Source organism: Carcharodon carcharias, chromosome 23 (genome assembly GCF_017639515.1).
Source record: "Carcharodon carcharias isolate sCarCar2 chromosome 23, sCarCar2.pri, whole genome shotgun sequence".
NCBI classification, from domain to species: Eukaryota; Metazoa; Chordata; class Chondrichthyes; order Lamniformes; family Lamnidae; genus Carcharodon; species Carcharodon carcharias.
This window is the reverse complement of record NC_054489.1, coordinates 26,537,175-26,559,365: the sequence shown is the minus strand read 5'-3', so window position 1 is coordinate 26,559,365 and position 22,191 is coordinate 26,537,175. Positions and strand designations below refer to the sequence as shown.

The 22,191-nt window shown below is 41.4% G+C and overlaps 2 protein-coding genes and 1 long non-coding RNA gene across 3 annotated transcripts; 2 read left to right on the top strand and 1 right to left on the bottom strand.

Moving 5' to 3' along the window:
* The first annotated feature begins 267 nt into the window (after nucleotides 1-267).
* Nucleotides 268-7,157, top strand: dlx4b (distal-less homeobox 4b). Its single transcript, XM_041173717.1, has 3 exons — nucleotides 268-814; nucleotides 1,532-1,725; nucleotides 5,055-7,157. Exons 1-3 carry the CDS (start codon nucleotides 514-516, stop codon nucleotides 5,304-5,306), a joined length of 747 nt encoding a protein of 248 aa, XP_041029651.1. The 5' UTR covers nucleotides 268-513; the 3' UTR covers nucleotides 5,307-7,157.
* Nucleotides 7,158-10,802: 3,645 nt separating this feature from the next.
* On the top strand, nucleotides 10,803-19,480 carry LOC121269190. The gene is made up of 2 exons (XR_005941318.1): nucleotides 10,803-11,115; nucleotides 19,156-19,480. It is a non-coding gene; the product is annotated as an uncharacterized LOC121269190 (long non-coding RNA).
* dlx3b (distal-less homeobox 3b) lies at nucleotides 15,161-19,909 on the bottom strand. The gene is made up of 3 exons (XM_041173716.1): nucleotides 19,429-19,909; nucleotides 17,636-17,826; nucleotides 15,161-16,539 (listed from the first exon to the last, which is right to left on the bottom strand). The coding sequence occupies exons 1-3, from the start codon at nucleotides 19,760-19,762 to the stop codon at nucleotides 16,234-16,236; spliced, it is 831 nt and encodes a 276-aa protein (XP_041029650.1). The 5' UTR covers nucleotides 19,763-19,909; the 3' UTR covers nucleotides 15,161-16,233.
* Between the last annotated feature and the right edge of the window lie 2,282 nt (nucleotides 19,910-22,191).

Genomic DNA, 22,191 nt, shown 5'->3' with positions numbered 1-22,191 from the left:
GCAAGATTCATCGAGTGTTTGTTTACCCGTTTTGCGGGGCACGCCATTGCAGCGGGCAGAAAACACTTCCCTAGCATGTTATAACGTGCTTATGAAATTGTCTGATGATTATTTCGGCTGGGCTGTTCGCCGAAGGAACTGCAGCTTTCATTAACTGATTCTAATTAAAGTTAATTAGGATCGCCGCCGGGTAAGTGATGTAATACGCCCTTCGTCCAATCACACGGCAGGAGACAGCCAATTGGATACGTTTGCATATCAGATCCATATGCATGAAGCAGCCATGCAAATCCAGAAGTTTTCCTGAATTTCACGGGGAATTCTCTCAACTTAACCCCCTGTTTTTTACTCGGCATACAAGTGGGAAATTCGCCTCTGCTTGGAAAATTGGGGAGAAGACGGCTGGATTTGGCTGGCAATCGGCCTCTGTGTCAGTTTCATGTTGCGCGTCAATTCCTTGTCAATTTCCTGCACGCTGGTAATTCCTAGTCAGTCCCGTGCACTTCCTCGTTAATGATGACTATGACCGCGATGGCTGACGGTCTGTTAGCACCAGACTCATCCAAGTCGGCCTTTCTGGAGTTTGGACACCCAGCGCAGCAGTCATCCCCTGGCATGTCCCATGGACACTATCCGGTGCACGGCTTGCACTCGAGCGGACACTCTCAGCACGATGGCTCCTACTCCGGCGCCTCTTCCTACGGCAGATCACTGGGTTACCCGTACCCCAGCCCAGTTAGCAATCACGCACCCAATCCGTACATGCCCTACCAGAACAGCAGCACTTTGGGTCACACCAGGTTAGAGGACACAGGTAAGAGCGGCTCGGACACCCAGTCCATGTTGTTAAATAAGATCGCTTTGCACGGGGTGGCTTTATCGCCATTCTGCAACCCAATCCAAAAAAAAACCCGTTTTGAGGGAGTGCGGTGCCGAGATTTGAGAGGCCTCGCTGATGACATTACTTATATATTCATAGAGAAAAAAATATTTAATTACGTTCTTTAAATAGACAACCGCAATTAGGCAAATCTAATGCTGGAAAACCATGAGCTGGTACAGAACTCCGTCTCCTGCCAAAACGCCACATTAATTGAGCGGCGCTGGGGCGAAATTATCCATTGTCTGCCGAGAGACCCACTTTGCTGGGAAATTTAAACGACCATGCCGCTTATAGAAGTGGATTGTTGCATTGAGAGCGGTCGGGGGAAATGTTACCGACTTGGAAAATAAGAAAATTCGATCCATTCCTGTATCTTTTTTGTAGTAAAGCCGCCTCCGAGTACAGGAAGAAAGCTTCAATCGAGTTTCTACGGCGCATCCAGCACTCGGATTAAAACAGGACTTTTCTGGTTGTAATTCGCATTGCTAGGCTCTCCGTCTTTATTGGGATCGCCCAGTCAAGGCACAATGAGTGAATATATATATATATATATATTTATATATAGATTTGGGAGGGATTGTTGAAGGGAAGAGGTCGCGATTTAAAGATGTGATGTACCCTAAATTAAATTTCCGATTTCCCTCCAAGAACACGAGAAATCGACTGTAATCGAAAATGGAGAAATCCGATTGAACGGCAAAGGGAAAAAGATCCGAAAGCCGAGGACCATTTACTCGAGTCTGCAATTGCAAGCTCTGAATCACCGATTCCAACAAACACAGTATTTGGCACTGCCGGAGAGAGCAGAGCTGGCAGCCTCTCTGGGACTCACGCAGACACAGGTAGGGTGCTGGGCAGAACTAATTCCTCCCTCTTAGGGGTTTGAGAGAGCCCACCTTTATTTCCCCTAAAAACGCACTGTCTGTGTGCTAGAAGGAGATCACACACAGACCGTTCTTGCTGTTTGAAACCCCCGTTTGTCAACCACAGGGGTCAGTTGATTGAAAAAAAAATAAATCTCTGTGTCCTAGACGGTCTTCGTGCTTTGGTGAAGGGCACGAAACGTGCCATAAGCAGAAGTATGAGCGATGAACTAGGTTTAAACATTCCAGCAAGGAACTCGGCAACCTGCGAATTCCTGTAGGGTTCACGAGCCCCGAAAGCTGGGATGGAATGCTGCATTCCCCTGGAATGTGGGCATAATGTCCCAGCTCAGGTTATTTGGATGGCAGCGTGTGCAGTAAAGAGACAAGTAGAAGCTATTTGTACCACGGCCCGACAAAATGGCAAAGGCTAATTACAGGACTTTGTGTGTGTGTGTGTGTGTGTGTGTGTGGTGGGGGGGGGGGGGGGGGTGGGAGAGGGAGAGAGAAATGCCACTTTCTTATAAGAGAGGTTTTCTGGCAGGACTGCTGCAAGGTATGCGCTGCAAAATTCCATGTGATATGACGAGCCCGTGTTAATTCGTTGAACTGAGGGCAAAATAAAAGGGTGGTCGTTTACGCTCCATCACTTCTTAAATTAATCTGTAAAAGGTTTTTTTTAAAATCAAACGAGGTGCAGGTTAACAAATTTCCAGGCAAATCAATTGTGTGTTTGGAAGATCAGAACGGAACGATGCATTTTTAATGGATGCGTGACTATTGTGTGTTTCTTTCACTGCCGCTTACACAGGGCGAAGGATGTTTTAAAAGCAAAATTTATTTCATCCAAAATGGCCGCTACTTAAGAAACGATAACCCCCTCCAATATTTCCCATCTATTATAATGCATTAAATAAATCCGTACTATAGGTAAATGGCACATCGATTTCTCCACAGTTGAAGACATGGTTTGTTTCGATGCCCCACAGTAAACCAGTCCATTGTGTCATGCAGCCTCCCCACTTGTAAAATAAATACATTAGAATATCAATGTGTAATTTACATATCAAGAATGTTTTGACCAGTAGGCAGCTTTTCATATTCCACCCCCCCACCCCCCGCCTCCCCCATTTTCTTTATGTGGTGAATGCAACTTTTTCCAGAAGAAGCGTAGATCGAAAACTCCAATATTCCCAGACAACCTGCTTGCCGTTACTAATGTACGTGCAGCAAAGCTCGTGCTAAGCGTGCATGCCTTTATTTTCACATTCTGCTGTTATTGATGTTTCTGGTACTTTCAGTTGAATAGTCTCTTCTGTACATTGTACAGTAAAAATGTATTTCGTGTTGCTGGACCATTGTAGGATTTCCAGTTTCAACTGGTATTAAAGAATTCTCCAGAACTGTTACTGAAGAGGCAGTTTAAATACGAAAACAAAGAAACTCTCTCGAGATGTATACATATAGACAGAGAAGCAGACAGAGAGAAACAGAGAGAGGGGGGGTGGGGAATAGAGAGGGGAGGGAGACACAAAGCTTTTTAATTTGGAAACATGATAATAATTTAATACCGTAGCATCTCCCTGCCAAAGGAATGATTTGTTTTAATTAGGTAAATGATTATTCCAATTACTGCTGACGTACATAAGTTCTTAAAAATGAAATTAGTGCGAGTATTTTGTTCCATGTCTTAAAGGTCAAGGAACAAAATATTGCCAGAAATTCCGCGGGCTTTCAAATGCCTGTGTAGAACTTCGTCAAAACGATTGAACAACGGTTTGCACGCTCTAATAGACACTGCAGGTCTTTCAAAATTTTAGTAACTGTTCTAACTGCAATTGGTCCTGTGTTCTACAATTTTTTTTTGTGCCATCGACTATTTGCCCCTATGGAACTTTTCACGAAAGCAGGCAGATAACGTGCTAGCGAGCGGCGCTTTGACATCGGCGTTGTGTCTGAATTACAAACGATCGCTACAAAAATCCCCAGTTATTTCCACACAGAAACGTGTTGAAAACAATGCCTTTCTGCAGATACCTAAGAAAGGCCCAAAGAAAGGACACATTTTTTAATGAGAAAGGTTTTTTAAAAAAGTTTGCTGCAGATCCCACAGCCTACGTGAAAGTACAGATTATTTACTGAAACAATTAATAGTTACACGCCCAATAGATCAGTATAAAATAATTAAGCACATTGCTTGATTTTCTGGACTTGTAATGCTGATTCAACGCTGTGTTGCAGGAGCCGGTTGGCATCTTTTTTTGTGACCCTGTCTTCTCGAGTGAAGTATTGGATCAAGGGAAAATTAAATAGACACTAATCTCTTTTAGCGTTGGGTTTCACAATCTAAATATAACACCTACCAAAGGAGTTAGAATCTGTCTGAAGATATTTTGTATGTCAAATAATTCGGCAACTTCTCAAAGACAAAGGATGTGGGGTAATGTGTACGGTTTTGATTGCAGGTTAAATCGCCATTAGCCAAATTCCTAAAATGCCACTGGTCCCTGTCTAAAAAGGTAACTTTCATTTCAGGCTAAACCTTATTATCTTTAACTAGGAACTAACATTTTTTTCGCTATCTGTAGTCAATTTTTATGTAAAATTAAAGACTCTCGCATTTTATTGTCGATCAATTAAAATCACCAAAACTGACTCATCATACCAATTTATAGCTTTTTGCTGCTACTGTCAGTTCAGCGTGCGCCACTTTATACAAAATCCTAGTTGTTTTGTAAGGAGTCTACTCCCTTATGTCGACGGTGGAATCAGATCCCGAATTATAACTTGCGTTTAAGACTGCCTGGGCCTTGTGTCCGCTTCCTTGTATCTTTTTGTACGTTCGCACTGAAATCTTTTTACAACGGCCTTATCCCAATCCTTTATACACAAAGTGCTTCAAGCCCACTCGATTTCTTTTGGTGCTTCTAAATGTGATTGTAGTAATTATTTACTCGCGGCCTCCTTTTTTAGATCAGCCTGAATGCTCAGGCATCACTGATTTGACAAGATCATTGGCAAAGGGTTGCAGTAGCTTATAGTCTTGTCTATGTAGCACATTAATCCTTCATACGCATCAACAAATGTGAATACAGTTTGCTTTTACAAAAAAAATGCATTGAAATCTAAAACGAGAGGCATTTTGAGGGAGTTTTGGTTGGATCGCTCATTGAATGAATTATGTGTGTTTGTCCATTTGTAAATCAGTAGAGTCTTGCATTCTGCAAAGCCGAATGCGCCTAGTTAGTACATCAAGTTGGAGCTACAGTAGATGTGATGCGTTTGTTTTGTTTTATACCTTATTTCAGGTGAAAATCTGGTTTCAGAATAAGCGTTCCAAGTACAAGAAGCTGATGAAACACAGTTCCAACGTGCAAGAAGGCGACCACCTGCCCACCTCCGCTGCTTTGTCTCCATGTTCGCCCAATATCCCGCCAGTCTGGGACGTTCCCATGCCAAATAAGGGCTCCACTATGCCACCGAACAGCTACATTAACAGTTTTGGGTCGTGGTACCCGCCGCCCCACCAGGACACCATGCCAAGACCCCAGATGATGTGATTGACCAGGAGTACCATCTACCCCACAAACTTTAAAAACACACAAAAAAATCAGTGTCACATGATTTGAAGTAGTCTTACGGACGAGAAAAGACGACTGATTAGAGATAACAATGACTTTGTGCTTTCAGTCATATCTAAACAGGTTTGTTCTAGAAATACAATGGGTATATAGAGTCAAACTCCTCTAATGAGTGCAATACAAGCCTTGTACGATGTTTGGAATTCTATTGGAGAAGTTTGATGCATCTATAATCTACGTTGTGAATTGCAAAAAAAAAAAGGACTGATTTTATAGCTGTTCTATTAAACTCAATTTTCGTGTTTTAACAAAGCAAAACCTAATTTTTACTCCAGGATGCAGATCCTTCTTAGCTGGGCAAAATACGCAGGCTGTATTTCAAAGCATTTACTGATCGGCTGTCCCAACCCCCTTTTTAAAGCTAGTACCATATCAACTTGTATTTTTATTTAATTGCCAGTTTGAATGTTAATGTAGAATTTGCCCTCATATATCTTCAGTCAGACAGAGCTGCAAACACCTGGTTAGTTGGAGTATAGGACTGGAATATTCACAAAGAACAAACTGTATCAGTGTGAAGTGAATTTGATAAATTCAAAACATAAAACTGCAAAGCCATGTATACTTGGAAGGAATAGAGCAGCAAGACTGGAAATACACAATGGGTTACTCGGTATCTCAAAAGGGAAAGAGATCAACGTGTCCTTGATCAGAAATTCCCTCAATTTCTGAAAAAAACCAATACCTCAAACATTAACCGTTTTAAAGACGCTAGGGGAAATACCGTGTATTTCCAGCCGTTTCTGTTGTTCAGGAAATATTAGTTTGTCGGCCAGCAGTTTCGTTTGTCCTGTATATAATTGAACTGCTTTGGGGACACTTAAAAATCTCCATTTCAATTGACATCTCCAACCGCGCATGCAATTTGTATAATCGCCCGCCTAATAGTTAGGTGCAAGCTGGTCTGCCATGTTTAAATCCAAGTGATTGCTGGTCACGATTTAAGGGTTAAAAATAACTAGAGGCTAAATCCTCTATATTGGGTCCTTCCCATCCATTTTTCACAGGAAAATGGTCGCCCACTACGGCCTCCCCGCGTCCCACCAAACCCCTTGCCTCTAACGCTCAAAAATCAACAATACAATTCATGATGAATGTGACATGTTATACAAGACGAAATAACCAAGTGGATGAACGTGGTTCCTATTTGAAATACAGCCTATGTATGGAAATAAAGGGGTTATGTTTAGCTCATCCAAGCAATATGAAGGCAAAAGGATTTCTTGGAGAACAGAGAACGAGAGAACACAGTACGTGCGTGTATATATTGTTAAATTAGTTGTAAATAGTGCATATGTATTATGTTTCATTATTCTAAGTAAAACAGTGATAACGCGTTCAAAGCATCCTATATCCACTCAATTCGGATAAACATGGCTACTCAATTTAATAGTACGTTTCTCAGGATTATAGAAACCGGAGTGTGAGCATTTTTTTTAAAAAGAAAAAAACAATGCCGATTTACTGTGGATTGAACTGTAATTATGTGTAAAGGAAAGGCGCGATGTTTGCATGTAATTGATCAACTATTCCATTCATTTCATCACCCTTCACAATTTCTCGCTTAAAATTTCCTTTGGGGTCAAACATAGACACGAAGCTTAATAGATTTTAAAAAAATATATGAAATGTATGCGGTCATGTTAAAAAGTGGAGGAAGCGTTGACTTTTTTTTGCATGGCCACAGTTTGATTTGCCAAGAACTGGTGCATTTCTGGAAATGTTGTTATTTGTCTTTTATGATTAAAAAACCTGGACTTTTAAAATTCAGCTGTGGCTTCCAGTGTGGTAACCGAGGGCCTTACCTATGTATCTGTCTCAGGTGACCTGGGATTTCCTGGATATTGAGAGAACTGTAGTATAGTTAGAACAGGAGCTGGATGGTAATTTTCCTATGATTCTTGCTGTTTCTTTCTAAAGAAACGGAAGAGCTGGCAATATTAACATGTTGAGGCAGATTATCTACTTATTTTAAAAAAACTGAAGAAATCTTTTCGGGGGGTGGGGGGGGGGGGGGGGGGTGGGGGGCGGTGGTAGCAGGGTAGATTTATTTTCTATTTACCAATAAGCAGAACATTACACATGCCATTATAAGATCCTAACCTGAAACTGAGAGGCAAAAAATGAAAGTTAGTACTTGTCATACAGGAAACAATTGTGATAATAACTTGGCTTTCCAATGTGCAGTGTATGTATTGTCTACTACAGCTTCCAGCGGCTGTACATCAGCCTATCCTATCTGTGCCCAATCGATTTTATCGCCGACGAACCGAGTACATTTTTAACGCCCTAACAAGTATATTTAATTGCACTTTTGACATTAATATTTCATCTTGCCTTTCATTCTGATCAGCCCTCCAACGTATGTACCTAGATGGCATTTATTTAGTTCTTCGCTTTTTTAACCCCGCCTTTTTAAAAATTCATTCATGATATTTGGGCTTCGCTGGCTGGGCCAGCATTTATTGCCCATCCCTAATTGCCCTTGAGAAGGTGGTGGTGAGCTGCCTGCTTGAGCCGCGGCAGTCCATGTGGTGTATGGATACCCACAGGGGAGGGAGTTCCAGGATTTTGACTCAGCGACAGTGAAGGAACTGTGATATAGTTCCAAGTCAGAATGGTGAGTGACTTGGAGGGGAACTTCCAGCTGGTGGTGTTCCCTCCCTTAAAATAATAAAATGGTGGTAACATTGTACATCAAATCAACATTTTGCGTGCCTTTTACTGTCTGCAGTACGTCACTGGAGGCCGATCCAAAATCTGTGCTAATTCTGTTCCATGTAAACGAATGGGAAAAAAAACACGTTTTATATTAGCTCCGTGGTTTAGATTTTCCCCCTCACATTACTAAACACGTGCTATCCTGTTTTCGAGTGTATTTCTTTACTGGATAGCTGAAGTCTGCTTCAGTAAGCCTGTGGTTAGCCAAGTAAACAGATAAACCCGTCGTGCGAAAGGAGATTGATTCAGTTATAATATGTGCTGATTGTCAGTCTGGACTGACGGCCTTTTAAGCCTTTAGGCGTGGAAGAATGTGGTCGACGGTTCCTTTAAAAACATGGAAGAGAATAAATCGATATTCCCTGTTTAAAGGTCTGACAGATACACCTGTATCTAACATTCCCAATTAAGAAACGCATTACTTACCACGTGTGTCTGATCTCCACTTGTCACGTCTCAGAAACTACAACACGTATTGAAATCCATGGTTAGCTCTCCCAATTTTTTGTCAAAGTCAGTCTACAAGACAAGATAGTGGTGTTTACAGATTTTAATGCATAATAGCTCGCATGTCAAGCCTCCCCCCGTAACATCTGCACTGGAAGCCGTGTGCAAAGCCCACTTCTCTGCTATTTTAAGATTTTTTTATGCTTGTGTGAAAGGGGCTGTAATTAGAGCAATTTTGACTGTAGCTCCCTGAATAAAGCGCTTTCCATCAAGATAATTACCAGCAATTTTCAGTCGCCTAAATGCACTGCTTAATATGTAACAATTCCGAGTGGAAAAAACGCGAAATCAGGCAGATGCACCGGCTGCAGTTTGGCTGCACAGATTTGAATTGTTATTACCTAAATTACTTGCAGGTGTATATTGTAATCAGCCAAATACTGATAAAAGAAAAAGAAACATGCTTTGCATCGAAGGTAAAAGGCAAAGGAGGAAATCTACATTACAAATGGAGCGACAGTAACATCCTTTATCTTATCACTAAACGGAGCATACAACAGTCTGTGTTAGTAATAGGCAGTTTGTGTAACGCTGGACAACCTATTGCGGACAATCGGACAGAAAACAACTGAACATTTCACTAAAATGTTGTTAACTCCTCACTTTCTCTACCTTGAAGGAAACATGTTAAGTCCCCCAAACCCCTCCTTACCCCTCCGCCCCCACCCACCCCATTAGATGGTGCCAAGATAAAATGACCCCCCAAAAAATTGGATCTAAAACGATGGCTGAGGTAGAAAATGTTTAGTCACCCCAAGAGAAAGATGTGACTTGATCATCACCATTCTGGGGCCGAATAAGTTTTTGTGGAGGTGCATCTACAGTGGCTATTTCATTTAAAATGCCACCTGATATGTCCCCTTTAAGCTTTTTATGGCCCATTCGGTTTTAAAATACTTCAAATCTTATGCTTCCCCCTCTTAAACGTTAGCATATATTTTCAAGTGACCTGCCTGTTGAGTTCAGTTTAGCCTACCCATTGACAGCTTTAGGCCTGTAAGTAATTTTCATGTACCAGAATAGCCAGCAGATAATCTATCAACAGGCCCGCCTAATAAAAGAAGGAGGCAAATCATGCTCGTGCACTCGATCTGCCTTTGGGATAATGGAACACACAAGGAAATCATAAGTGGGTGTGGAATTATTTTTTTAAAAAAGACTTGCATCTTAGCTGATGTCATGGAGGCAGCTTGTTGGTTTTTCCATTGACCCCCCGCACACCGCACGATGGAAATTTGAATAATTAGTCGATATTTCTGCCCATAGCTTGCAGCAGACTAGCTCAGACGCGCCCTAACGGATCGACCATCGATACAGAAAACATGTATGACTAATAATAGACCGAATCAGGTTGCCAAACATTAAGAAAAGAACGCCTTCGAGGCAAAAAGCAAACATACCACATACAACCACAGGGGTGAGCAGAACACACATTCGCCTCACAGACCGAAGCTTAACATGTTGCTTTGCAATATTGCTGGGCATCCCAGCATTTCTCTCCGTTAACCGACACATTCAATACATAGGGCATTATATTTCTTAGTCTTACTGGAGACAATATCTGTTATAGAGCATATGAGAAGCATAAGCGAAGGCTATGGCTTACCTGCTGTGGTTGGTATTTACTCAAGAAATTATTTTGCAGCCTGCAAAGAATGGCAATTTGTCAGCCTTTTTTTCCCCCTCCTCCCCTGAAATACATGCAGCAAAAGTGCAGGAAATGGAGCTAACAACGCCGGTGCTGCTAGCTCTGGTTAAAGCTCCAAGTGTGAATTAATTCTGCTATCAGCGTCCTCTTTATATTCTCAGCTCAATTAGCCTTTATTACTGGCCATGTTTACTCATCGAGAGATGGGATAAAATGTGTTGAATAGAGAAATTGCTCATCTTTGCAAATTATAGGTAATTTTAAAGCTTGAGATTATAATAATAGCAGTCCAATCTGGACAGCCTACGTATAGTCTTCCAAACAGCATAATTACTGGAAAGGTTTAGGAACTCCAGAGAACTGAATTCATTATTTACTCTTCTCTTTGACGAACTTGGGGCTGTTTGATGAATACAAATCGTACAGATATAATTACAGTTCGGATTATTTTTTTATTATTATGAGCCTCTGGGACGCATTCTCCGGTAAATCTAAGAAGGACACTGCTTATCCACAGTGAGGAGCCGAGATCAGGCTGGGCTATTTTACCCCTTTTCTCTTTGACTGCTGTGTCTGTGTGTGTGGAGAGAGAGGTTGGGAAAGTGGCCCTTTGAGGTGAGCTGAGGGTCCTTTTCATGGACATAGTTGAAATACTTTCCATTGTGATCGCTTAAAAAAAAGTTGTAAGGTCAGACTGGGTTCCGACAATGTAAATGAAATTCTGCTGTTCTCTTTGATGTTTACCGCCAAGGATTTTTAAACGCTGTGAATACAATAGTCCCGGATCTCAGCCGAAGATGTGACTGCAGCCTTGGGAGAGGGACACCAGCCTCGCAGCTCCCGACCCGAATGGTACAGTATGTTCAATTGACAAGAATGTTGGAAGGGGACTCGTTTTAACCCTCCTTAGGCTGCAGCGAGCCGCACTGCACAGCACCCTGACATAACGCAAAGGATTCTCAGCGCTTCTACTTCATTGAAGCACGCTATAGCAATTCAAGTAGCTTAATCAATATTTTATAGCTCCCAAGCTGTGGAGTATAATTGAACGCAACTGGTGCCCTCCAGTCCGCAAAGAGTTACACTTGAATATTGCTCTTAGGGAGGCTGTTACATGATAAATGTTTTGTAGTGATTTCGAAACGCTGTTATATGCCATCCATTTCTTAGTTAAAATACACACGTATTGCTGAAAGTAGATACACTGGTCGTATCTTTCAACTTCCGTCGCACAACACTAATATTCTCGTTTTTTTGGCACATTGTGCAATATTTCAAGATATAGACATTTTGCAACAATGAAAATGAAGTCTTAGCCAATTTCTAATTACACTCCCTCCCCCCTCCCCCCCCCAACCCGAAACCCCAACCCCCACCCCGCACCAGTTTCACTTTCTTTCTGTCAATGGGCGGGCTATTTTTAAATCACAGCTTTTACTAAGTATTTACGCGTTTCTCTTTGTATTGCAAAGCGTCCTTCTTAAAACAGCATTATCTTTGCTATCCTTACTGAAATGATTGCAGTCCGCTGCTCCCTCTACCTGTGTCACGCAATATACCAGGATTTAGATAGCCTCCACTTTAATTTTTCAGTCAATTTTTAAACGATGTTTTTTTCATTGTATACCCGACACCATCAATTACAACCATTAATGTAGATGTAGAGTTAGGCAAAGCCTTAGCACGCTGCATGAAGCACTATGTAGTTACATTAATTTACATACCGGTCCGCGTGTGTGATTGAAACCAATGCATTTGCAATATTTTTTCATATTCAACATATTTATATCTTTCGCCACCATACAGGAACAGATTTTTATACATTGCTTAAGGAAACCACTTCATAAATAATAGGCTAGAGATTGTTCCTTTGAAATATATCCTTCCAAATGTTAAATGTCACATAAAATAATCTAAAATTCCACCACAAAGTAGCCAATGAAATGAATGGATAGTAACCAGTTCACTTGTGGAGATAAATCAAGAATGGAAATTAATCTCTCCGCTGAATTTTAAATACAACGTTTCCGTATATGTAACGCTGAGGCCGGGGTGCATGGCTCTGAACTGTAATACGAACCTGTTCTTGATGAACTGGCAATCATGTTTACACTTCCTCCAGAGATCAACTTATGGCATAGAGCTAAATTTACAAAGCAACAATTGTTTTTTTTTGTATTTTACTCGGTGTTCAACGTGGAGCTGTTGCTTCCTGATGTTGATATGTAAAATATATCATACCGTAAGGTTTCATGAAGTATAATGATACAAATTACTCTACATCTTGGCCGCAATGTCAACCTATGATGTTCCTTTGGCATGAATTGCAACGCCGAGGGAGTACATGGGATTAAAATGGAAAAAAAATATGATGCCGTGGTTCTGTCGATTTCTCTAAACAAAAACGCATTGAAAATGTTGCATGTTTCCACATGGGCCGCGTCTTAGAGTACGCTTATCAGACTAAAGTAATTAGCGTTCGTGCCATTTTTGCAGATTGCTGAGGCTAGCACGATGCTTTCGACACAAAACTGGGCATTCATTAAGATCGCAACCTCCCCGAGATTAATATTTGCATACATTGTGTCACCAAGCAGCCATAACGTCTTGCTGGACTTGTCCCTGTACATTACACATAGCCGGGCATATATCTGTACATATTTACAAGAACTGTTCATCAGTGGAAGTAGCGCGATTTTTCATTGGCATCATACTAAATACTCATTTATTTGAACGCTTCTAATGCATGTCCCGTGCACCTTACTGGAAAATATGTGTGATTACGGGAAAGTTGTGCATGCATAATATATCGCTAAATCTACAATGTAGTTACTGGGATGTTGTAACAGTATGTAATATGATCTGCGATAATTGATAATGTGTTCAACCAATATGTCTGCACATTTCACGATGATGACTGATAAATGATCGTTGCATTTTTACCTGCAGCCTATAGCTGATGTTTAACGCATCCTCTACATATGGTCTGGCAAATAATGTCATTCTTTTGAATTATACATTCGGAAACTCTCCTGTTCCACATTTTTACAGGTGCCATTACCGATTGAAATAAGAGATGAATCATTGACCAGTGGTCCAAGCTCTTCCTGAGTGATTTTTTTTTAAAGAGTAGGTGGAATTGTTAGATTTATTGAAAAAAAATTATCATTACAGAGAACACAGCCATGAATAACATTGCATTCCTAAGAACAGGGATTCAGTGTTTATAACTTGCCTATCGGACTCCAGTCGCATCCTGCTAAACAGCGCAATTCTAAAAGTTCCAAACCTGTCTTTACCCACGGGCTTTGAGTTTCTTGGAGTGAACACTACGGCGTATACTGTGCAACATGACACAAGCATTCCCTTCAATTGCAACGAGGAGACCACTTTTAGGATTTCGTCATGTCATTTTAATTACTACCTAAGATATTTCTTAATGCGGCGTGCCTGTTACTCAGCCTTATTTATTGCTAGCACCATTATGTACACAAGCGGAGAAAAATAACCGTGACTCACAAGCTTCAGTGCTGTTGCAAATAGTACGGATTCCCTCTGATTTGTAGTTAGGGACGGCGCGCTTGTATGTTTCAATACAATATAAACCGCACGCGTGTCCACATTACGTGGGGGGAACATTGAGGGGACTAACTGTCTATATGTATAGATGTGCAAATCAGTGCAACTAAATCAGGAATGGTGTAAAATGGACCACCCACTGATCTGTTCATATGCAGAAAGGACTGTACAAATTCGATATCCAGGACTTGCATAAGAAATAAATCTACAATATTGGCATTGGTTGTCTTACTTTTACAACTATAAACACGCTTTGCTTTCTTCGGCGAGGCCGAAGCATAAGCGTTAAGATTATTTAAAGATTGTCAGGAGTAAAATGCATTTGTTTTCACAGTTAAGACCGTTGGACCCGTATGCGAAAATACGAATTCGTAGCAGGAGTAGGCCATTCGGCCCCTCGAGCCTGCTCCGCCATTCAGTAAGATAATGGCTGACCTGATTGTGGTCCCAACTCCACATTCCCGCCTAGCTCGTTTCCCTATAACCCGCCTCCTGTATGGATTCGCAACTTAAATGGTGAATTCTTTAGAACTGCTGATTTAAGTTATTACCTAAAGGACACAGAAATCTATTTAAGTATATTTCCAAAATGACCATTACTTTGTTGCACAACAAAGGGAGAAATAGCGAGTAAACTTCGTCACTTGGAAATCTTTTCCTCTCCAACTCCACTTCCAAGCACCACCCCTTCCCACTCCCCTCCCGGGTGTACAGGTCCTTTACATAGTAAATGCGGACCTGTATTGTATTCCGAGGTTGAGTTCGGTAAGAATAGGGTTAAATCAGGCAGCTCCTGTTGCAGTCAGCCTGGCAATTGCAACAGCTTTGATGCACTTGCTGGTATGTGAGCTCTAGCACGATATTAACCCCAGGCGATGGAGCAGTTTTTTTCTGGCAGTCGTGCCTAATAAAATCCTGCTCCACGCAACTCAGTGTCTCCAGAATGTCTGCCTGGCTGTCGCCTATAGAGCTTTTGCACGCAGCCCTCAAACCAAACTGCCTTTAATAGCAGGAGATGGGTGTACGTTTAACTATTTACTATCCACATGCTGCCTTTATGTGGAGTTCTCATTTGTTTGAATGTGTGTGATTTAATATTTCATCCTATTCCGGTATTTTACCCAGCCCTTTTTGAGGAAATGGGCAACAATATATGTCGGTGAACTAACCCATGTACATCTCTCTATAGAAGCCCTTCAATCTCAGTGAAATGCAGGTGTAACTCTAGGTCACCATCCTGCTTAACTGTAACTTTCAGAATGTGTATGATGGAAAATCAATGTCAAAGGATGCACTCCGATTAAAATGCAACTTCAGGTGGAAGTATTAATATTTAATTATTTTATGGTGACTTTTATAGCTTAGTGTCTGTCCACGACGTGAATACAGGGGTTCAAACCATACAGAGTCGAGCTTTGAGTAAGCTATCTTGTCAACAGCTTTCAAGTTGTGGAATGATTTTTTTTTATTAACATTATTCTCAAGAACATCATCAAATAAGCATTTAAAATATTTATTACAAAACAGAAGGTAAATTACAACAGAGTTTGGTGCTTCTTGGATGTCCTTTACAAGCCAAATAATTGCAATGAAATTTTCATGTATTTGAGGAATTCCTCCCAGTGTCACATATATTCTTAAAAATTACCCGCAAGGATTTGCTTAATTATTATTTTACAATTGGTGTGTAAAATTTTATATACACAGTTTTTTTTAGAAAAAGATATCCTGACAGAGCATCATAAATAGAGTTCCTGCTATTCGTTGAGACAGTTTGTGCTCCATTATATTGTCTATTGCAAACTGACTTCCTATTTTACAGTGAATACCGCACTTTTTAATCTTACTGCATTGGACATAGTTCAATGAATACATTATTATCTGCTACATCAAACAAACTGGCCGCTACTCTCTAATAATATACAGGCAGTAATAATTTAACCACTCCAATAGATCAAAAAAACTTAAATAATATAACAAAACATAGGCAAAGGAATGCAGAAGGTTGCTTGTTACTAAAATTGGGAAAAGTTATAACGGTTCAGTGTGCAGTGGAGATCTGACAACTGACAGTTACAAAATACCCCCATTTTGTTCCTCATTTATACAGTTTTTGGTATTCTGTACAAAACTGCTGTGTTTTACAAGAGAAATGAATGGGGGGGGAATGCTGAAAGTTTATTTCTGCTTTCCAGGCTCTTCTGCAGCGTGGATGTAGAGCTTTATTCATTAATTTATTTATGTTTTTTGACACTTCTGTGAAGAGCTCTGGGATGTTTCCCCCCTACTTTTAAAGGAGCTATAGAGATGCAAGTTGTTGTTGTTGTTTTCCAAAACAGCAAGAGATCAAAAAGTCAAGAGTTTCAAAGTTCTGAAGTAAAAATAAAAGTTTTAGTAGACTGCTCCAGTACTCTGAGGTGGTGGCTGGTGCAGTGAGTTTGTTGCTGGTAAGTGAGAGCCTGAGGGGTGGGGTGGGTACCAGTGATTGAAGTCGTCCAGGTAGCTCTGAGACGAGTTATGCGGGGCTTGATGTTGGAGGGGGTTCCTGGTTGAACTATGGTTCTCCCACACGGCTGGAGAAGGTGGTGAATTGCACGCCATGGAGTCACTGTTGTTGGGACTGTGCTCCATTGTGAGCTCTCCATTTTTGTATAGCTTCTTAAACTTGGATCTTCTGTTCTGAAACCAGATTTTCACCTGAGCAGGTGGGAAAGAGAAAAATAGAATTGGTGATAAGACTTCATTGTCAAGTGTCAACAACATGATAGAGGGAGCATGTAAACATTTAACTAAAGGTGCCGTTAAAAATCCACCCTTCTGAAATATATAAATATATAAGTACAACTATGACTGTGGGAACAATTTTACTGTTATCCCTTTATGATGTCTGGGACTAAAGACACATCTATTTCAGTAGTCAATCTTTAGTACTTTCTATTTAATCCCTGTAATATTTTTAAGTACTTAAAAATGGAACTTGATGGAGTCCATTCTTTTACTCCTTGGATCCTCTGTGTAATTCGTATTAATCCAATTCCACCCCCCCCCCCCCCCAACCCTGCCCCCTCACCACCACTGCCCCAAACACAAACACACTGAGAAAAAATGTGAAAACATGTTTCTGAGGCCTTTGAAATACTTTTGGTTGAAATATTTTCATGTTGTTGTCTTGATTCCATTTATTTCCTGTGCTAGAGAACTAATAGAGAACTACATAGGTCAGCAGGTAGGCACAACACAGGATGTATGCTAAATCCCTCTTTGCCACTGATTTAGTCAATACTTGTATTAAAACGGTTCTATGCACGTCTGAACAGAATTTGCCCTACATAGTGCAAGTAACAGCTTTCAATTTTTCTAGTGGCAAAAGCAATAACCAGTCAGTGAAAGACAAACCATGTAAAGATCTATAATAAAACATGCAAAATCACATAAATATTTCTGAGTGATTATTTAAGCTACTGTATGGATTCTGAAAAATAAACAAAGAATGGATTATGCAAGTATGGTAATGTGAGATTGAGAGAAATGTTTGCAGAAACAAATATGGAGAGAGAACTTTCATTGAAAGTTGCATTATCACGGGTAACGTGGTGCAGATTGCTGGTTTACCTGCTTTTGAGCCAATGCAGAGAGAGAAAAGAAATGAATAGCATGGCTCAGCAGTTAGGCGGGTGTGGAGCTTAAATCACTATAGCTACTTATTGCACCCACCCAGGGCAAGCCTTAGCCCAAGGGTGCTGGGTGGGATGTAAAGGCCATGGGTGCACCGATACTACGGGGTAGAGTGTACCTGTGTTTGCGTAAGTCCCAGGGAGGCTGCCAATTCTGCTCGCTCAGGTAATGCCAGGTACTGCGCCTTTTGAAAGCGTTTCTGCAGAGCCGCCAGCTGGAAACTTGAGTAGATTGTCCTGGGTTTGCGAATCTTTTTGGGCTTCCCGTTCACAATTCGCACTTCGGGCTCCGGTTCTTCTTTCACTGAAACTTAAGCAGATGAGAGGGAAAAAAAAAACACAAATGAAACACAGACTCTCGGAATTGTCGAGGCTTCATATTGAAATAAAAACACACACATAAACCGCAGCAGTTAAGAGTTCAGACTAGGCAGAAAAATGCCCCCATTACATTTCAATTCAGGCTGTGAATGCAAAATAAATCAAAGGGAATACAGAATTCTTTTAGGACATGAGAAATTCGACTGATACGACAGAAAAATACTTTCAAAACTGTGTATTTGTCATTCTGCGAGTTAAGTCAATGATTTATTTCCTGGTACAAATTACAGAAAGAGGGGGGAAACTACTACTAATTATTGATAATGATTTTCACAAGACACAACCCAGAACTTTATCTCATCTGGATAGTGAAGTCCCCTTTCAGGTTTTCCGCCTCTTCCGAACACAGTATAATCTTGTTTATTTGTGATTTGATGTATTTATATGTGTCGTGTGCCAATAAAGGATTATGGAAGGCGCCCGGGCACGGTGAAACTGCACACGTGCCCCCAACGAGGAAGCTGAACTCAGGACAATCTTTCCAGAATGCTGCGACCAGTCTAACCTGTGTTTGTCCCTTTAACGGGGAATTAACACTCAAACTCTCCCGGTTCCCAATTCGCAACGCCGTTGCCTCTTCGCAAAGCGAGCAGGTTAAACAGCGAGCCTGAGCAAAGCAAGCTCATTCCGGCCAAGTGCTGAAACCAGTTCATGGTCCTAAGCCTAGCCCGGACCCAATGCCCCCTCCCCCAGCCGAGTTTCTGGTCTCACAACCCCCGTTGGGTTCAAAGTGTCCAGACACAGGGTCTGCCTCATTCCCACATACACAATGAGCGCGCACTTGGTGTCACTGATTAGCAATGAGCTGGGCCGTGATGTCTTTTTAACTTCCTCACTCTGGATCGGGTGCTAATTTCTACTCTTTCCTCATCAAGTGAAACAAAAAAACACAGACCCTGTTAAATACACAACATGAGTTTTCCTTTCACAGGTCGCTTCGTGCTTTGTCTGTAGTGCAACTAATTTTGCATCAGTTTCAGCCATTGCTCGAATGAACATTTGTTACTTCCTGTTTGATGTTGCCAAACGCGCCTGTTGACGATTCTTAAAATTATTCGGCACCCGAAATCGCTTTGGTCACATCGAGTGGGTCAAAAAAAAAATTACAATGCAGCCCCTTAACCAAGTGCTAAACAGCCTGTGGTGTACTATTGAGTGGCACCTTACTTAGCTTGGATGCGTATTGGTTGATAAAGAAAATATGTGTGTAGGTCTATCAGGCTAAACACTCCATTCTAACACATAAACCTTTGTGCAGTGTTCCAGCTGTTTCAGGTCATTTCGCGCCTAAGAAACTGAAGCTACCGCTTTAAGAAGCGTTCCGCCAGGTATGAACGCTCAGATACAAAGACCGCACTACAATCTACCGCCTGGCAGTCATGCAAGCAGCAGACCTCCTCCATACCTCAAGCTCTCTTCTCTAAGGGAAGTGCAGTATTATGTGACTACGCAGACGGCACTTCGCGTCCTACCGGAGCAACTTTCAAATCGCTCCTCGGGCACAGCGAAAGCAAATGTCAAGGCTCCTTACCCCTCTCAGCCGCTGACATTTGAGGATCCCGGTTGAAGTGCCCATACTGACGGTACGAATTGTTGTAAGCATACTCGGGCTTTTGTGAATAGGAGCCAGGCCCTTGGATGTTGTTCAGATTAAACTGATGATATGGATAGTGGTTCACGGGCTGAGAATAGGCTGAAGTCGGATAGTAATCGTGCTGAGGGTGGCAGGATTGGGGGTTATAGTACCCAACATCCGTCGCCGTAGATTCTGGGAGAGTAGGAGAATCTTTCGCAGGGTGACATCCCATTGAGCCCTGGATGTCGGTCAGAAGCCCAGGTAGCTTTTTCTCATAAGTTCCACTCATTGTTCCAAACAATATACTTTTTTTTTTACAGAAAAAGACGATTTAATCTTTAAAATGCAAAGCTCAGACTATGCACTCATCACTCTGCTTCGAGGAGACGAGATCCTTACAGCAACTGCAACTCAAGGCAAACTGATGTAACCTAACAAGCCCAGCGTGGTTAAAGCCCTAATTATATGGAACAGAAGGGTGGATACAGGAAGCTTATTGGTTCCAGAGATGTCGCCGAGAGAAGCAGTCCAAGTTTTTCAGACTTCCCACGCTCATATTTGTGGAGCCAAGTCTATTATCACTCTTCCTCAACTATTAAAAGTGTCTGCCTTTTTGTAGATGCTCCCTCCAAACATGCATTTTAAGGGGCTTGAAAAACTCCAACAAGTTCCGACTCGTGTTTTTCGTACACCTCAGTTTGATAACTGGTTTTATTTCTTAAAAGGGTGACCTACATGGGCAGGGGTGGGGAGAGGGGGCGCGGTAATCCTGGCTTGTTTTTTTTTCCAGCTATGTTTTCCATTAAAAAAATACTACAAAGGAAATATATATTTAAATGTTGCGAGTGATCGTCTGATTATTTGTGTTTTCACGCACATTGAAGAGTTGTTTTCTTAATGCTTGCAGGCAGTTCAAACTTCAGGTTGATTTCATCGAAATGGGCTTTAAACTGAATAATGTTTTTTAGCTGATACAATTTATCAGCCATTGTCACGTAAACGTCTAAAGCCTTTAATCTGTAATCCACAGATCAATTTTAAAGCGTCTATCTAACTTCAATTGTATTTTTTTTTAAATGCAACATAACTAAGGTACTGGGGGGTTGTATAAATCTAGAAAACTACTTCAAACCCAAGTGTTTTGGTTTCAGGGACCTAGGTGTGGTCTAACCTGTGCCGCAGGTTTTCCCAAGGCTTCAGACGCCCTAAGAGAGGAAAAATAAACACAATACTGTCTCCACCTTTTTTTTTGCGAAACACCCTTCCACAGTGAGCCCCGAACAGACGGGAAACCGTAGACAAGCAAAAGGTTGCGTGTGTGACTCACGGGTAGCCACCCGCCAAAGGTGCGCTCCACAGAATTTACACCGGCGGAATGACCCCGCCGAGCGGCGCCGCGTGAATGCAATCGCGGCCAAAATGAGTAGTGGGTTTGCCTGACCCACCTGGAGAGTGGAGCGATCAAGACGTGGGCAGAATTACCCGACTCCTTAGAAAGATGTCCTCGCTTTATGAGGACCGACACTAGCGCAGTTTGGATGCAAGTGAAGGAAAATAAACGTGTGTAAAGCAACCAAAAAGCTGACTGAAGGTTCAAGTCATCCAGTAGAAAACGGGGTCCCTACTTTTAGAGATCAGGCTGGTCCAGCCGATCGTCTTTATTTTAAATTGGGCCCTGCAAATGACCACATGCCCTTTCAACTTGTAATATTTCACATAAAACTGAATATGTGCTTGACATGAATTATGTGGGCATGGCTTGCCCCAGCTTCATATGGTCAGGTGGAGACATGTCTACCACCTCTCTGCGTTACTGGATTTTACCTTTGTGGCTTTCTATTTAAGGCCACAGACCAGAAGATTGGGGGAATAATAAAGCAAACTATGAATAAAATACAGTCCTCTGCACCCCTTATTTAGTTTTACCAATTTGAGCTGTTCTCTCCCCCCCCCCCACCCCGAACTATTTCTCATACGTTACCTGCCCCTGCATCTGAAAACAACCTTCAGCAATTGTAATTAAATTCAAGGTAAACGGGACGGATTTTGTGTTCCTTATGGATCAGGTTGTGATGAATTAACATATTGGTCAGAAACCACCGTAACAAAGTGAGTTTATCTTGTTTCAGACAAGTTCTAGAGCAACATGTATCATTTTAACACTGTTTCTTGAAGGTGATACTGGAACACATAATTTACAGCTTGTTTTATTATTGTGGATGTGAGTAAAAATGCACCTCCCATTGATCATATTTCAAATAACGAATTGTATAAGGACATTTCTGACGCTGGGAGACCAAGTCAAGAAACGGGAAAGCCAATCACATGTTTTTTAAACCAGTAACGCAGTCTGATGAACATTATTCGATGTGCAATGGTGCCACCTAGTGTTTCTCCCGTATAGGCTCAGCCAGCCCATAATTTGTAATTTTATCTTCATTTATTAATAATCTTGCCAAAGCATAAGTTCATCATAAGCAAACTTGCCACCAGCGGTTCATAATTATCCAGTAGACAGGATGCTGTAAGTATCGTAACGCGGTTTAAACAATCTTTTAATAGGTCACTTTTTATACTTCGTTCAAACTGAAATGTTGATAGTTGTTGTACGCTTTATTATCATTAAGAGCTCATTTAGATGCGGTGAGAAAGTTTAGAATATTCCAGCATTTCCTGGCGAATGGCCCTAAAAGGGACAGGCCGTCCATCCGCTGACGG

Excerpts from the sequence above, each read along its gene's own strand:
- dlx4b (XM_041173717.1), top strand. The coding sequence starts at position 514 with ATGATGACTATGACCGCGATGGCTGACGGTCTGTTAGCACCAGACTCA. Across the intron at positions 815-1,531 it reads CACCAGGTTAGAGGACACAG|AACACGAGAAATCGACTGTA; the intron begins GTAAGAGCGGCT and ends TTTCCCTCCAAG. Across the intron at positions 1,726-5,054 it reads TGGGACTCACGCAGACACAG|GTGAAAATCTGGTTTCAGAA; the intron begins GTAGGGTGCTGG and ends ACCTTATTTCAG.
- dlx3b (XM_041173716.1), bottom strand. The coding sequence starts at position 19,762 with ATGAGTGGAACTTATGAGAAAAAGCTACCTGGGCTTCTGACCGACATC. Across the intron at positions 17,827-19,428 it reads AATGTCAGCGGCTGAGAGGG|TTTCAGTGAAAGAAGAACCG; the intron begins GTAAGGAGCCTT and ends CATCTGCTTAAG. Across the intron at positions 16,540-17,635 it reads TGGGACTTACGCAAACACAG|GTGAAAATCTGGTTTCAGAA; the intron begins GTACACTCTACC and ends CCACCTGCTCAG.